We start from the raw sequence: 17,579 nt of genomic DNA, 5'->3' as shown, positions 1-17,579 counted from the left end.
ACCTACTCACAAGAGTTGCAGTCTCATAATTTGCACCGCTTCTTAGAGGCTGAATTCCAGTGGTACCGCTCATATTCACTGGTCTGGAAGTGGCAAACAAACCCTTTCCCGGGCTGAGAGAAGCTAGCTAGCTTCAAGGGTTGGCCGACCTCTACTCACGATGTCTAGCTTTTCTAGAAAATGGATTTTTAAGTATGTCCAAGACCAAATCAATTTCTCTTTCTTGATAGACATAAAAAGTCTAACTCTGATGTATTAATGTGTGCAAAGCACTACACACGTGTTTTGCCAGTCGAACTTGGCTGTAACAGTTTCCCTCTGACCAACCAATCAGAGGACGGAAAAATGCTGATGCTATTCTGGGCCAACTAGCTGGCCCTGTGAGGCGAAAATTAAATCTGATTGGTTAAACAGACCCGTTGGTAATTTTCTATATTGTAAAAGGGCCAGCAAGACAGACTTTGCAGGCCCTGGGCAGATTAAATTGACATGGCAGCACATAGAGGCTGAAATCTGATTGGACAAAAAAAATCTAACATTCACATACACATACTGGAAGCAGTGCAGCCGAAAGAAATGCTACGAAATTAAGAGAAAAAACTGTTGGGAATAAATTAATACAATTTCATGAAACATGTAGGTCAGTGCTTCTGATAGTGTTTAGGCCAGCAGAGAAGGCTTTACTGGTCCTGACGGACCGCCACTGGTGCTAAAAGATTTTAGCTAGTAGCTCTAAAGAAATTAAGTTTTGCTTAAGTTTTGCATAGCTCTAGAAAACTTAAGAGCCCTAGATTAACCCTTTTCCCAGAAGATTGCAGAAAGCCTACTGTGATCTGGACTCATTTAGACTTCGCAATTAAATCATACGCCCATTGCCAAGCAGTAAATGTTTCTCCTAAACGAAGTGGGATCCCTCCTTAGACTTAATACTATTAACAGAGTTGCCACATTGCAAGATACTCCACCCATATACTCATTTTACTTACACTTAATTTTAGTTGGTAAAAATGATTCACTGAACCAGGTAGATCAATGTATTGAAATATAATTTAGTTATGTTTAGATTATAAAGAACCAGGAAACAATCAATTAAATATTTTTTTTTTTTTTTTTTTTACCAGACAAAGGACTTTTCATGTGCTTGCTGTAACTAAATGTTAAATGTCTGTATCAGTGATGCTGAAGAGAATCCACAAATATGAAAAAATAAAACCCCCCAATAGCATGGAGTTTCAAGTGAAACATGAAAACAGATGAGGGATAAATACACACCATAGTACAAAGAAATTCAATGTAGGGTGCTATAGCCAAAATCATATGGTTTTATCATCTTTATTACAGTAATAAGTCCAACAAAAGTACAACATTGACAGCATGGTATGACAACTACACAAATAAGGTGAATAGTGATCACTGTGGGGGCGGAAGAAGATATAGATGTAGAATCAAGTGGTTACTGAAGATTAGTAATGGCACACAACACACAGAAAGAAGTTCTCAGAGGTGCATATATTATTTGTACACTAAAACTGCTACATATATCTGAAAAAAGAGGGGGGAGGCGTAAACCATCAGCAAGGGCTGTGGCAAAAACCATCATTGGAATGAATTTGTGCTACAAAAGGAAAAATAGAAAGAAAACACATTTTCAAGTAAAAAAAAAAAAAAAAAAAAGCAATCATAAAAATAAGCATGGATGACAAGAGAGGTATGAGAAAGGGTAAAAGGAAAAGCTATAGGGATTGTACAGCAGATTTTGAAATTGTAGTGCAGCTCTACTTTATTTGGTGTTCATACAAAATATAGTAAAACCGTGTGTGGTACGGCTGTGTCTGCAATTATATTACCTGTCTGTGACCAGCATCACTTGTGAAGTAGTAGTTGTATAGTTTGTTCTGATTTCTTATGAGATTGGTTGGCATTTGCTCTTCCAGTAAACTTGGGGAGATGTTCTTCTAATTATGCCAATATCTCCAACTCAAATCCTCCTCGTCCTCAATGGATATGTTGTCCATACTTCACATTTCTGCCATTTTAACTAGCTAGCCCCTCTTCCCCTCTCTGCTCTAAATGCCACTCTAATTTAGAAAGCATGAGGCCCCACATAGACTGATAGGCGAAGGGCCGAACTAGTCTGGTAACTCATGAGGGGGTTGACTGAAACCATCTCTAAGTCCAGAACATACTCTTTGGGTCCGGTCACAGCACGGGCTAGCACCAGCATGGCACTGATATTGTTGATTTGCTATAGGAGAAGACAACAAATGTGGATTAGAAGTCTGCATTACTGGAACATTACCCTTAATGTAATGCACCATCCAGTTTTTATAATGTACTTCTGAAAGCTACACAAGATATTAACACCACTGCATACATCTAAACCATGCATGGACAAAGATTATATAACTATATAACACATGCTCTAATTTGTGACTGCAGAAATCTAAATAAGGGCCTAGCAATAGTACTGTGCAGTGTCCTCTTGCTCCTTAGGCTATTAAAAGCTATAAACACAGAATCTGGCACCAAAATAAAACTGCATTGTCCTCAAACTTTGGCACTATCACACTTTTAACATCAGTGCCACACCCCCTCTTTCCTGCCTTCCTCTTTTCCTCCCATGGCCACTTTCTCAAATATGAACTGTTCACTTTTTTGGCTTCAGTATTTTAAGTTCCAGAAATAGACAGATGGCAGAATTTAATGCGATTTAAAAGCCAAGTTCGGGTGGGATACCTTTCAGAAAAGTAAACCCCAGGAGGTTTCAAATCAATAAGTATGAATAAATTGCATCTCACCCTGATGTAAAAGTCTCCACTGTCATCTCCAGAGCGGATGCGGAAGGTGTTGTAGGCTCCAGGGTAGACACTTGTGGCCTGGATTTGGAAAAGGTCAGAGGGGACGGACCGTTCTGAGGTGATGCTCATAAAACGGTGCACAATGGAGAAGGGCAAGTCTTGACAGCCAGGTTTAGATACAGGACACACACAGCGACTAAAGAGAGAGGGTTGCAGTGTAATAACAGTATAACAGTGCTGAGCATAATGGATCTATGACTTATAAGGAGCACAGAGTTTTTTGAGAGGGTAGTATAGAATAGGGTGCTAAAGTATTTAAATAATAGATACCTTAATAGATATTGCACAAATTATATTGTATTTTTATTTTCATCTACTGGTTCAGAAGAAAAATTAAGGCCTTACATCCAAATATTTTTGACAGGTCTGACAAATTTTGAATCTTAGATGCTCTTCATCAACCTTCAGACGTTTCTTTAAAGCATAACCCCTTCACACCACTTACAGTATTATCACTGTCAGGTTTTGGAAGGAGGTAGAGTGGAATTTAAACGTTTGCTTTAAGGCAATATGGAAGAACTCCCAGTGCAGTTTCAGAAACAGAAAGTTATGCCTAAATTAAATACAACTGTCAGAACAAAAGTCCAAGTTTAATGAAGGAAGAAATAAGTGGACCAGCTTGGCTAAAACCGCTTCACTTACTTGTTTGACACTTGAACATAGGGCTCCTGACAACCGTTTGTGTCGACACACTGATGACCACCATGAATGTTCACGCAAGTCTGGCTATCCGTGCACTGGTGTACACCTGTCTCGCACTCATTTATATCTAAATGAAGACACATACAAATCAGAAAGTGATTCAAATGAAAAGAAAGTAATGGTCAGCGTGAGGAAAAATTTAAAGCTTAATAAGGTACGTAGACAATGCTGACCTTGGCAGAGACGAGTCCCAAGGAGCTGGTAGCCTTCTGGGCAGACACATGAGAATTTGCCAGGCTCATTTATACACTGGTGCTGACAAAGGTAACTAGAGAAACTGCACTCATCTATGTCTGTGTAAAGAATAAAGAAAACATTAGATGGGTTAAAAAGTAACAAAATATAAAATATTCAGTTATGTGCTGCTTACGTTGCCTGTGCTTTTTGTTACTTACCTTTGCAGGTGAATCCATTTGGCTCAAGCTCATAACCCTGCTCACAGCGGCAAAGGAAAGTGCCGTACGTGTTATAACACCTCTGACTACAGGGGGCGCCCATGTCACACTCATCCACGTCTGAACACACAAATAATGACCCAGCAGACCCAAATTATGAGTATGCTTTACAGAGCACGTTTCATGGAAAAATGCAGTCAAGTATTTAGAAAGTGCCAGTGTGGAACTTTTCAGGTCCCTCATGGAGACTACATGTCATAGGTTAATAAATGCTAAATTATTAGATAATATTTGTACTTAAATCTATAATGCTTGGAATGCTAGGTTTATTTTTTCAGTACACCAAAGGTAATGTAGGTTTTGCCCCTGTGCCTTGGAATACCAAGGTAATTATTCCCTTATGTCGCCACACTGTCACTTACTCACCTAACTCGAGGTGCTGTGGCAGTTTGTTTTGGCTTTGGCCCCTGTTCAGAGAAGCTAAAGTGTAGGATGATATTGTACAACACCATGTGGGCTTGGTTTTCCAAATTACTGTGTGTATAGTTTAAGTGTATGTGGAGGATGGCCTATGACTCAGGGCAAAGCATTGTTGGCTATGCATGGGGGTGGCAGTACGTGGGCACACTCACCAATGCAGGAGCGATTGTTGCCTGCCAGCTGGAAGCCAGGCTCGCACTGGCAAGAGAAGGAACCGGGCACGTTAACGCAGCGGTGCTGGCAGTACCGGTACCGACACTCATCAATGTCTGAAAAATGTGAAGGGGAAAAGTTCAGGTGAATGACACATTCAGCTTAATTCATTACTCAGCTTTATCAACACAGTAACACTCAGTCAAGGGCAGTGCTGTGTATCCTAAAAACTCTGCTTCTTCAAATTAAAAAGGGGGAAAAAACATTTAAAAAAGTGTATTGGCTAAAAATCACAAATTAGCCCCTCAGCTTATTCTTTAAATGTCATTGGCTTGCATTTACTTACACACCCATGTCTGACACTAATATAATACCTGCTCTTACTAAAATATATAACCCTCCATGGCAAGAGTATGAATTCTTAATTAAGTAAGTATATTTAATAAGAACTGGTTTTACACCGATTCTGTTTCTGCCTGTTTTTAAAAGTGTGGCTACTTTTTACCAATGCATTCAGTTCCCACTTTGCGGTATCCATTCGGGCACTGGCAAGTGAATGAACCCTCTGTATTGATGCACTCCTGGCTGGGTTGGCAGTCATGTCCTTGTTCACACTCATCCACATCTGTAAGAGTAAAACATTTGACTGTGCAGGTTATTTGTGCAACACTTCAGTTCACCTTTTATATTTGCTGCTGCACTGGTATTTTGTTACTGCAGCAGAGAGGCCACTTACTGATTTATGACTAACAGCTTGAAGGCATAAAGAAATGCTAACTGTGTGACTTTATTCTAAATGCTGAGTAATACAACTGTGGGGTGCATTAATGAGGGTTTGACTGTTGATGGCAGCTGGGAAATAGCTTAGCCCTCCAAATCCCGTCTACCTCCTGCAGACTACCCCCTGCCAAGTCGTGCAAAACTCCCAGACAAACCTCTTACGTACATACCACCTGTTTCTGAATTAGTAGCGGAATTGTCCTGGAAGCCGTAATCCACAATAAACACTCGACTACACATGGAGCATATAACGCTAATGTTATGTGTAATTTATTTCCTTTTATCAATTGCATGTAAACAACATCAGAATGCAATTATGAAAATTGGTGCCTTTACAATGCACACATTCACACTGTCACTCACTTTTGCCACCTGTTCACTAACACCCACACTACACACCCCCACCCTCAAGCAGACACGTTTCCAAACATACTCACCCACGCAGCTGTCTCCATGAGCCTCATAGCCAGTGGGACATGGGTTATAAGGCTCACTTGAGGTGTTACCCACACCAGTAGGGATTTGGTTGGGTGGATCAGAGTCAGGGAACACTGAGGCAGAGCGCGGTAGACACAAGTACCCACCATAATGGTTGAAACACTTCATCTCACCCTTACATGCCTCTGGTATAGTTTCACATTCATTTATGTCTGAGAGGGAAAATAAAAATTGTTGAGAAAGTTTGCAATTGACTTTATATAACAACATTTTTCTTTTTAACTGACTTAAACAACGACATAATGCATGATATATGCAGCATGTTCAGGAAGCATGAAGATGTTTTACCTTTGCAGTGCTGAGTTTGAGGATCCCAGTGATAGCCATCTGTGCATTCCTGAAGTTTCAGCAAATAATAACAGGCATGAATGCAAATGCAAATGATATGCAAAGGCTTACATATTACACACTTGTATACATATGCTTATCAAATAAACAGAGAAGAGAAAAGGAAGAAAGTGGGAAACAGTTCCATCCCGCCTTACCGTGTAGGTGTCACTTTCTGTGGGTGGCTGTGAAATAGCTTGGTGGAGGAGCACAGAAACGCACACACACACAATTGAAACACACACAGACCACATCTTCACACAGAGACACTTTCACCTGCCTCTTTGGAGTTCAGAGAAAACGTACAAGTAGCGTGACAAACACAGACACACACATATACACACACACACACACACACAACTGGCACACGCTGTAGGGCCTTGAGGAAAGGAGGAGAACCCACAGCTTTAACCCAAGGTTTTAAATCACACTGCAGAATCTAAAGGACACAGGAAAAAAGAGAGGGCATGAGAACTGAATAAGTACCTTAAAGTCTGAAAAATCTGACATTAAGTTTGTCTTTAATGGGTTTGTTTGTTACACATTTAAATGCATTGTGTGGTTTCATTTAAATTCGAGTCTTCATTTTTATAGATGATACTGGTTAATTATTGCCACAGATTTTACATGTACGTTAACATGTATATAACATGTAAGATGTATTGACCTCTAACTGGCCTTCTTTACAAGCACACATGTATGTAACAACCTGATGGCTCCCTCTGGTGGATGAACTGGAAGTGCACACAGTCACACCTTGATTATAATTGCATGGTATTATTAACATTATTAACATTTCTAACATTTGGCCAGACTGTAAGTATAACAACTTGACTTTTATGCTCCCAGCCATTTTTAACTAAAACATGTAATGTAATTAAAGGAGAAAGTGAGAAAACAACCTGAAATAACTTATTTACAGTTTTAAACTTCAGTTACTGTTCTTGGGAGGAGAGGACTGAGATTTCTAAGTAAATGTGTCAGCTTGAATAAGTCCTGTCTTTCAGGTCCCTTGCCTGGAGAATAAATAGAAAAGCAGCCAAATGCAATACTTATAAAACATTTCTGTTTCTGGACTGTGTAGTGCAGCACACTTTGCTGGTGTGTGCCAGAGAGAAAATAGCATGGGGAAAGATCATAACCACTGTCTTCCTGATGCATGAAAACACTCACTCACACAAATCTTTAGATACACACTGCAAAGAAAGCAGAAGTTGTCCTGACTCCAAAACACAAAAGTCTTTGTCAGTCCTTGTGGTCACAGTGTGGAAGCCTTTGGTCTGTGCACTGGTATAGTCACGTTCACTCAAAGTGATAAACAGCTAGCCACAGGGCAACATGCACACGCAAACACACATTCTGATTTGATTACATCAGCCTCTAAATGAGATTGTTTGCTTTGACCCAAACCACACAATGTTGTTCGTCATGACTTACAGTACACATAAGGAAACACGACCAAATACTATTAAAGACTGACTACACCATCAAATATGATTTGTGATAGAATTAAGTTTTACTTTGTCCCTCTGACAGACTGTTATTTCTCATGTCGTGTTTACAGTGTGACTGCAATAAAGTAAAATTCAAATATTTGCACAGTTTAAACACAGCTGATGTTAAAACTATGTTTCAAAAGAGAAACATTCCTTCTAAGGCACACCTGTATGTGGTAGGTGGGTTGGTTTATGAGAATCAGGTTTGCCCCAGTGACACAAATTCCTGTGGAAAGTGATCAAAGACATTTTTAATTCAGATTTGCATTCTTTTTTGTTTATCTTGCATTTTTAAACTGCTATGGCTGTTTGCACACACAGAAGTTTATAGCCTTATTCACCCAACGCTGCTAGCTATGTATTTGGTGTCTGTCTAATAAGCACTTCAGCCTCTACAGTAAGCATTATACAGTTTGAGAAAGCCCAGAATCAACCATGATAGCAACCCAAGGGCAGGGCAGAACCATGTTGCACACTGGTCAGAATATGTTTGGTGGTAAGGGCAATTTAGACTACCGTGGTGCGCCAAGTGTCTGTTGGTTTACTGGAATGCCACTGGTGAGGATGTGGGCAAGGTACTCTACTTGGGTCAACCGGACAGCCAGAGCTTTCCCAGAGAATCAAATCCTCAGGAAAGCCCCTTGAAGTTCACTTGAGAGGGCAAAATAGTCTACCTTGGATGACCTATTCCAAAAACTAGTTCATCCTTATGTTCTCAGAGGGCAATATTAATATTATTGTGGTTTATTTAATTTGGATTCATGAACTAAAAAACTGAACTCTTGTATATGCTGCATAATTAATAATAACTGTATATTTGTGCATATAGAGCCGGCCTCTATAACCTGCACCAGTCAGATGGATCATAAAAGTCGGTACATATTTAAAGACCACACGCATACAAATTATTTCTTCCTTTCATCTCTCTACATTTTACAAACAGAATTACATCCATCTATTCTGGGTTGAGTCTGGGCTCTTACTGTTCTGTTCAGCTCAACTGTCTCTGAAGCTGTGAAACATTCTGTCATGTTGCCTGAAACAGTTTCACTGTGGACATGAAGGGTTCATGTGCTGGATGTGCAAAATGGTGCAATGATTGAATGGCTTTTAATATATGACTCAGACCAAGGAAACATATTCATGGTTTAAAGGTATTTAAGGTATTTTAAAACTTAGATTTAAGTTATATTGTAAATTGCTTACATTACACTTTAATGCACAAAGAATTGTTGGTTAGTTTATGTGTGAAATATATAAGTATATAAGTAAGATTTTTATATAATTATATAAATGTAAAAAAGATGCAAAGCACAAGCATTAATGTGTCTGCTGAGCCTCATTGCATTTTAAATAAATGATCAATTCAGCACCAAGCCATATAAAATAATGCAGGCAAATGTCAGTAATTACCAAAAATATATAAATAAAGCTCCTGAAGCTTTTTGCAGTATAGAAGTAGCCTGTGTTAGTATAGTAGGCTACTGTTCTCAGCTGTGACGTCATCTGGGCATTTAATTGTGTGTGTTTTCTCTTCTTGTTATGGCACCTGTGTTTCTTCAGGGGGCCAATATGTTTTTGTAGGCACAAATGTTCTCACCACTAAGTGCCTCTGGATTTTTTTTGAATACCCAAAACTTCAGGGAACCCAAGTGTTGTCTATTTAATACAATGAAACTAAGAATTCACTGAAACAAGTAGCACACACACACACAAACACACACACACACTCCACTTATATTGTAAATCCACTCTTAAAAGTTAAAGTGCACCCCGCTAGTCTGAATGGGGATCAGAGAAGAAGTGACATTTAGACTAGTTGTGAAATAGCTGGAAAATGGTTTGGAAAGTTTTGCAATACTACGTTTGTGACGCATGATGTGTAACAACATGCTGATGGTTGGGTAAGAGAGACAAAAGTAATAAACACTACTGTCTGATGCATGTCTGGGGACTAGTTGAAAGATATATAAATGGGATTGCATGAAGGTTGCATGGTAAATATATTCTGTGCTGTTTCATTTTCTGTGGCTGAAAAATGTAGGACAAGGCATTCAAGCCTGATAATCAGAAGAGTATGATGTATAAAGTACAAGGTAGGAAGATCCTTAAAGGGCCTGGGAATGATTTAAAACTGTCCCTCTCACCCACTGTTTTTCTTACACACACACACACACACACACACACACACACACACACACACACACACACACATTCTCTGCCTCTCATTGTCTGCTTGCTCTCTTATGTCCTTGACCATGACCACATTTTTTGCATCTGCACCGATTATCAGGTTATCATATAATCATATATTAAGAACGATAAATAATTTTATTGTCCATACTTTTCAGATAAAAATTTCCCCTTAAAATATAACACATGCTTACTTACAGAATACTTTTTCGGCAAGTTTCTTGTGGTTGTGGCCTCGGATTCCACTTTGAGAGTGTGTCTCTGGCTCTTTCTCTGCACTCCTCTTCTCTTCCGGCCTCTTTTGCTTTCTGTTGCTCCTATCTGGCCCTTCGTCTTCTTCTACTGCCTTGTTCTGCCTCTTCAGTGTGAGAGTGAGGGAGTGTGGAGACAGACAGCTGGAGTGTGAGGGTGTTCACAAAAAAAAAAAAAAAAAAAAAAAAAAAAAAAGAGGGACAGCCCATTCTGACCCCCCCTCATGGCCCCCCTGTGCAGCCATCCTCCGCCCCTTGCCGACACTCCCACTTCACCCCCCATAATGAAAATTCCTGGTCTGTGGCCCAAATTCCGAAATTCCAAATCTGTCCGATTTGCCAGGAGAACAACAGTGCATAGATTCACAGCTACACACATGCACATTAGGGCTGTAACGCACCTGGTTTCATTTAAACTCACCCCCCACAGCTTGCAGCTTTCTCTCCATTTTTCCTCCTCCCACCTCAATTCAACCTTCATCTCACCCATCTTTTTACTCCACTCCACTGTTCGCTCCTTCCCTTTCATACTCCAGATATTTATAGCATGGGAGACAGGCTAGTGGAATGTGGTCAAAAATTTGCAAAAGAAAAAAAGGAGAGAGAGAGAGCGATACACACACATAGAAAAAAAAAGAGAGAGAGAGAGCAAGACAAAGAGGTGGAGGAATAGACTTTTGCACTTCTGCACATATGTCTGCTTGGAAACATCCCTTCTTTTTGCTTTCTGTTCAAATATTTGAACTGGAGGTCTTACTGATAAAATAAGGAAAGAAATGTTTAAATGTCATGCGGTTTTCAGTGAAAGATTCCAAATTTACTTCATTGAATACAATTATAAGTATTCTGCTTTCCTACTCTTCCAAATTTGAGTCTTCAGCATTTTAATACTAACTAATCGTGGACTTATTGATTTATCCAGCACTGATCAGTGATTCAAAATTATTAAAAAGATATTATACGTTCTGGGGAAAAACGTATAATAAAAGGTATTTAAAGAGCAGCTTGTATTCCATTTGGCAAAGTAAAAATATTCATTTATTGACCTGTGCCTGAGGTCTGTGAAACTAGAACACCCACACACCATGTGTGTAGGGGTCCAAAAAGCCTGACAAATTGTGCTCCCTACTGCTAGTCCACCCTCTCAAAAGGCCACACGACACCCATCTCACACACCAGGCTTCAACATCTCACACTTATTACTTCAACTGTTCCAATCAATCTATTATCCGCTGTGATATCCAACAGTATTCTAATTATTCTAATGGTACAATTTTAAAATAATCTGACAGTTTTATTCATTAACCTTAATGTTAGCACTTAGAACAATTTCAATAGTTTGGACCACGCACAGTAAAGTCAGTGAGGACACAGTGTAGGGAGGAACCATAGAATACTCTGTTTATTTACAAATCCTTGGATCAACAGTGGCCAATGGGTGAAGAAATGAACAGGGGATAAAGGGAAGGGAAAGTTGGAGGAGGGAGTCCAGGAGATATTTGTTGGCCAGCTGTTGGAGATATTTGGGTAAGGATTAAAGGAGGAAAATGATGAACATGGGGATTTAAAAGAAAGACAGGGTCAGACTGCGAGCTGGGTTGGGATAAGTCCAAAACAGTTTTGATTAAGGGTGAAGAGGAGAAAAAGGAACAACAAAGAACTGTTATTCTTCATTCATGATACATTCTGAGGATGCAGCTTTTAATAACTCCCATATACCTCGTCCAGACAGTCTGGTGCCTGAGAATGAGGGGAAAAAGAGAAAAGAGAGAGATGGGAACAAAAATGCCACTGAGAAGATGCTAACAGCAAAATAGCATTAGATTTATTTATGTATTTGTAACTGTACAACTACACAAGAAGTCTTTTATAAGACATTTACATGGTTTTGGGCTGAAGGTGTCATCGCTTAGTATATTGGTAGGTATATTCACTTCCAATCATATGAGACAGTGACCTCCACTGGTAGAACACCATACCGCACTGTCCTAGATATACCATATTTTTTTGTGTAAGGTTTATTTCCTATCTTTTGTATTTGTTAGTATTAAAGAGTATTTCAATTTTTTTTTTTTTTTTTTTTTTTTTTTTTTTTTTTTTTTACAAAAATTGGATTACTATTCCGAACATTTGGTTTAGGTTAAAGGAAGTAACCTATTAAGTTATCATCATAGCCAAGCAGAGAAGAACCGCAGCAAATGTTCTCCAAAACACTTGGAACACGCTACCATCTCATTTCCTTCTTTCTAAAACTACACTGCAGACAATCAACTTAATGTTTGCTCAACTTGTAGCCACTTCTACACTCATGACAACATTTAAAAAGAGCCAAGCGTAAACTGGGAACATAGCTTTTAATAGTCTTAATAACAATTCACTGGTAAGAAAATAAACGAGAATTAAACAAAAGCTGTAGACCTCTCCCTGCTTGATCAATCTTGGCTCCATTTATGAGCATCTTATCAGGTTCTTGGTGGGCTGCCTTAGGTGTGTCAGAAAATCAAATAGTGACTGATCTACTTTACAAAAGTAGAGAAAACCTGTATATGAAAAGAAATGTCACTAACACATGTAGTTCTTACACAATAGTGCACTTACTTGAAACTGTCTAGTATGTGTGCAGAGTTTGTGTAGTGGGTGAGGTAGAGGTTGACGTCTGTTGATGTCCATTTTTCCGACCTGCAAGGCTCAATAAACTGCAAAGAGGACATAAGCAAGGTCCCAACTCAATGTCACGAATATGTTCAAGTTTAGCTAATCTTAGCTAAAAATAAAAGCATATTACCTTTTCTACAAGATCAATGAAGAAATCGCGAACATCTTTTGTGTTCGTTAATTTTGCAGCAATGTTCACAAGGCCTCTAGAGAGGTTCTGGAAGAAGACATTTTCCACAAAAAAATGCCTTAAACTCTTTTTACACTTAAAATGACTATTCTAAGAAATCTATGTCACAAACATTTAGCTTTTGCATGTTAGAGATGGGGTACATAATAATATGACTCATCATAAGCATCCTCCTACCTTAAAATTAGCTTCCATCTCATTGAAGACTTTGGTCTTTCCTCTAAGAGCTACACACACTAGACTACACAGACAAGAAATTGTCTTCATTACAATGCAGGACACTGGGATTTAAACATTACACAATAGCATTAAGCTCCATCCACATCCCCAAGTCCCACTCTTTCCAGAGTGCAATCCAATACCTTTTGTGCTGGTCCAAAAGATCTTTGTCTGTGATTAAGATTTTGAGATCTTTAAGATCCTGAAGGAACTCTTTGTCTAGATCCACATCCATGTCCTCCACCATGTTGTCTTAGAGCAGAAGAGAAGGGATACAGCAAACAACAATATTATAACAATAGTATTAATCATCACAGGGCAAAGCCTTCAAATAAATAAAAAATTACAGATTTTTTATTTTTTTTTAATAGGAGTAAAGATTGTCTTAAACCTAACTGAAATTCTCTTACCCACAGCTCCAACTGTCCAGTTGTTGATGAGCTGCCCAGCACAAAAGGCAAAGTCCTGAAAAGTGAGATACTGAAGCTTCTTCTTTCCTGTTTCAAAACGATTATTGGCAAAGAAGACAATGGCCGCATAATCCCTGTAAAAAGCATTGGCAGCAGTGTCCGGACAAAATAAGGGAGAGGAATGAAAGCACAGAATCAGCAGCCTGGCCAAGGTACAACTGAAATTGTGTGATGCATTTTTGTAGCAAGAAAATAATTCACAATGCCTGTTAGGACTATTTAATTTCCTTAGATGAGTTTTTGTGCTTGTACTTTAAGTATAGGCTTGCATATTTTTTTTTCTCAGAAAAACACCCATACAATTGCATAACTGTAAAAAGTGTTACTATAGTAATCAGGGTGTGCAGCTTTATCATCATTGTTAGAGTTAGTAAGAGTCTTAAAGAATATGAATAAATGTGAAAGTTTAGTAAAATGGTAAGAGAATTAGAAGCTGATAATTAAAAACAGATCTCCATTTAGCCATGACCATGTGTAACTGTACTTCTCTCTCACCTCGCCAGCTGGTCGGGCAGCAGGAAGTGCTGCCTTATATTTTCCACCAGGGGGCCTTTAAGTTCTTCCACAACTTTGAACACTCGCTTAAAGTTGTCAAACTACAAGACAGACAATAGACACAGTAGCACCAAACCCTTTTGCAAGCATATTAAGAAGTTGCGTTGCTGTTCTCCCCACCTGTCTCCTGCAGCTCTTCAGCAAAATGCCAGTTTTTGCACTAACATCATCAAGGTCTTTTTTTGTCCCTTTGGAGAGTTTCTTTCCAAGGACCTCACGAGCAAAGGTGTCATCAAACGCATAGTACCTGGTTGAGCAGCAGAGTTTTTAATGGTCAGGCCAATTATTCAATAAAATTGTATTTACGTGTGTAAAACTGCACAACCTTTCAATCAGCATGGCTTGTCGATCTGGAGGGATCTGGAAAAGAAGCTGGTTAGCTAGTTTAGCTGGATTTTGCAGAAGCCTCTCGCACATCTGGAAGGTACGGAACTGGTCCATGGTGTCACTCAGGAGGACGTCAGCACTGGCCTCACATTCTTCCATCACGCCTCCTTCTATCCTCACCTTTACTGCATCGTTCACTACGCAGAGATTTAATTCGGTTTATGCTGATCACTTCCATTTATGGATAATAAGGTATAAACTGATGGACATTCACTAGAAAATATTTGCAACCTCTGAAATGACTTCAGGTAAACTGATCTGTTACAAGTGATGCTATGAGAAAATGTAAGATCCATTTTTATGAGTCCTTGCTATTGCTCCATTTAAAGATAGGTCTGTCAAATGTAAGTGATTTTTAAAGAGTTATGTGATAAAGATGAAGACACATTTTTTTGCCATGAAGAATCATTATTCATGTAATTTTTCTTTTAACACACACATATGATATGAACTGGTATCTCAGGACTTTAATTAACTTGTTTTTGTTTTTGATTATTGTTTACTTGCGATTTTATAATAGAAATTGACAGTATTATAGGACATAACAAATTTCCTGTAGACAAAGAATAAAAACTGGCATAAGGCATGCAGACAGCAGCGAGGTCTCACGTTGGTGGCAGATGATTGCTTGGGTTCACCTCAACATACATTATTTGATTAGTACCATGGATCAACCAAGACCAAAACAAAACCTCATCTTTGCACTTATCTTTGTATTAAAATTAGAACCTACTCTATATATATATATATACTCTATTTAGCTCGAAGGATAGTAAGCAATATGTGTCATATAGCTCTAAGAAATGACTTTAGCTACCTGTGTATCCATTCAGCCATAACTGGTACACCTCCTTGTCCATGATGGTAGTGTTTCCCACAAATACGTCAAGCTCCACTGACATCTTGCTTTTGAAATCTTTATGTTTTTATCAAGTATAAAATAAATGTGTTACCTTTCTTAAACATGCATCGAAAATTATCTTGCAACGAGGGCGGAAAAATTCACCCTCTAAACTGATTATATATTAACGTGGTTGTGTTTGTGAGAAATGTATCGTTAGCGAGCTATTGCTATAAGACGCTACACTGTAGCTGTCATTAGCCCACAGATGCTAGCTGACTAGCTCCAAAAAAACGCTGGACGTGCAGCATTAGCCCGAACACTGATAACACATTTAACACAAGCGATTAAAATAATCCCCCGGACATTGGTACTGATTCTATCCAAATCATTTCGACACGAGTTAACCATATAACAGCAAAACACACCACTTCTCTAACTGAATTAAAAAAAATCACTTCCGGGTCAGTAAACAACGACACGCCCTCGGCCAATATAAACCATTCAGCCATGTGGAGATTTCAGTGATTTTGACAGGCATGACAGTACATATACAATAAATGAACATACTTTGCAGAAGGCCAACAATCCACTAAACATGTTTTTTTTTTTTTTTTAGTTTTATGAAGTATTCTACTTTGGTGAGAGATTGACGGTGGGGTTCTGTTAATTGTGAGCCAAAATCATCACAATTAAAAGAACCAAAGACTTAAAATACTTAAGTTTGTGTGCAATGAATGAATGAATGAATATTATATATTATATTTTATTATATGATATATTATTATAATTTAAAACTTTTCCATGACATTCAAATTTATTGAGATGCACCTATATATATATATATATATATATATATATATATATATATATATATATATATATATATATATATATATATATATATATATATATATATATATATATATATCATCTAGACCTCTTAGGTCCAGTAATAGGAAATCTTATAAAAACGTTCTAAACAGTTGTGAGATTCCAACTTTGTGATAACAGTTTGTATAGGAACCTGAAATGATGGGATAGTAAGGTGTCCACAAACATTTGGCTTTATTTAGTGAATAGTTGGTTTAATTCAACAAATGGCAATCCAATTTGGCAGCCCTGATATAACTGATAAGTATGGTTCTGTCTTAGAGATGGCAGTACTACTGGCAGTATCTAGTGATGCAAAGAACAATGTGAACAGTGGTCTGGTCACTGCTGTTAAAATGTCTCACAACTGCAAAGGAGAAATCCTTCATTCTGATGGTACAATGGAGCTTAATAAATCAGTCAATCTTATCTCAATGTCTCCAGTGTACATTTGCATCTATTGCAATTATTATATATATATATATATATATATATATATATATATATATATATATATATATATATATATATATATATATATATATATATATAATAGAAAAATAGTTTAAAAATCATATATTGTGATTTCTGGATTTTTTTTTTAGATTATGTCTCTCACAGTGGACATGCACCTACGATGACAATTTCAAACCCCTCCATGATTTCTAAGTGGGAGAACTTGCAAAATAGCAGGGTGTTCAAATACTTATTTTCCTCACTGTATAATGTTGAGATTAGGGCTCTGTGGGGGGTAAAACCATCACTTCTGGGACTAATTGTTCTTTTTTATACTAAAGATTCTTTTATTACATTGGCTGTATGTTTGGGGCCATTGTCCTGCTGCAGAATAAATTGAAGGCCAATCATATGTCTCCCTAATGTTGTTGCATCATGGATAGGTATCTGTTTGTATTTTTATTATTGAGGACACCATTGATCCTGAACAAATATCTATCTCCATTTGCAGAAATGCAGTCCCAAACTTACAAGGAACCTCCACCACACTTCACTGTTGCCTGCACATAATCATTATTGTACTGCTCTCCAGCCCATCGTCAAACAACTTGCCACCTGCTACAGCCAAATACAACTCCAATTTCAAAAAGTTGACACTGTGTGAAATGTAATACATAATGCAATGATTTGCTTATAAATCCATACTCTATTCACAATAAACAAACAAACAAGAAAAATGTTTAAACTGAAAAATATATACCATTTTAAGGAATAAATAAGGCCATTTTGAATCTTATGGC

The 17,579-nt window shown here is 38.1% G+C and overlaps 2 protein-coding genes across 3 annotated transcripts; both read right to left on the bottom strand.

Annotated features, from left to right (window-relative positions):
- Positions 1–1,313: 1,313 nt before the first annotated feature.
- efemp2a (EGF containing fibulin extracellular matrix protein 2a) lies at positions 1,314–10,305 on the bottom strand. Of its 2 annotated transcripts, none has more exons than XM_083561361.1 (11): positions 10,081–10,305; positions 6,352–6,632; positions 6,155–6,203; positions 5,806–6,018; positions 5,094–5,213; positions 4,588–4,704; positions 3,956–4,075; positions 3,734–3,853; positions 3,501–3,627; positions 2,799–2,994; positions 1,314–2,245 (listed from the first exon to the last, which is right to left on the bottom strand). In XM_083561361.1, the coding sequence occupies exons 2-11, from the start codon at positions 6,445–6,447 to the stop codon at positions 2,084–2,086; spliced, it is 1,320 nt and encodes a 439-aa protein (XP_083417487.1). In that variant the 5' UTR covers positions 6,448–6,632; positions 10,081–10,305; the 3' UTR covers positions 1,314–2,083. The 2 variants fall into 2 exon arrangements, with proteins under 2 accessions (XP_083417487.1, XP_083417488.1); XM_083561362.1 differs by lacking the exon at positions 10,081–10,305 and adding an exon at positions 7,857–8,777.
- A 1,204-nt stretch (positions 10,306–11,509) lies between these two features.
- Positions 11,510–15,920, bottom strand: fibpa (fibroblast growth factor (acidic) intracellular binding protein a). The gene is made up of 11 exons (XM_083561368.1): positions 15,616–15,920; positions 15,427–15,525; positions 14,548–14,746; positions 14,343–14,469; positions 14,163–14,263; positions 13,608–13,741; positions 13,341–13,449; positions 13,156–13,219; positions 12,919–13,005; positions 12,732–12,829; positions 11,510–11,873 (listed from the first exon to the last, which is right to left on the bottom strand). Exons 2-11 carry the CDS (start codon positions 15,509–15,511, stop codon positions 11,804–11,806), a joined length of 1,074 nt encoding a protein of 357 aa, XP_083417494.1. The 5' UTR covers positions 15,512–15,525; positions 15,616–15,920; the 3' UTR covers positions 11,510–11,803.
- Positions 15,921–17,579: the final 1,659 nt, after the last annotated feature.

Source organism: Silurus aristotelis (assembly GCF_946808225.1).
Source record: "Silurus aristotelis genome assembly, chromosome: 14".
Taxonomy (NCBI): domain Eukaryota; kingdom Metazoa; phylum Chordata; class Actinopteri; order Siluriformes; family Siluridae; genus Silurus; species Silurus aristotelis.
The sequence above is the reverse complement of the archived record's forward strand: the minus strand, read 5'-3'. Positions and strand labels throughout refer to the sequence as shown.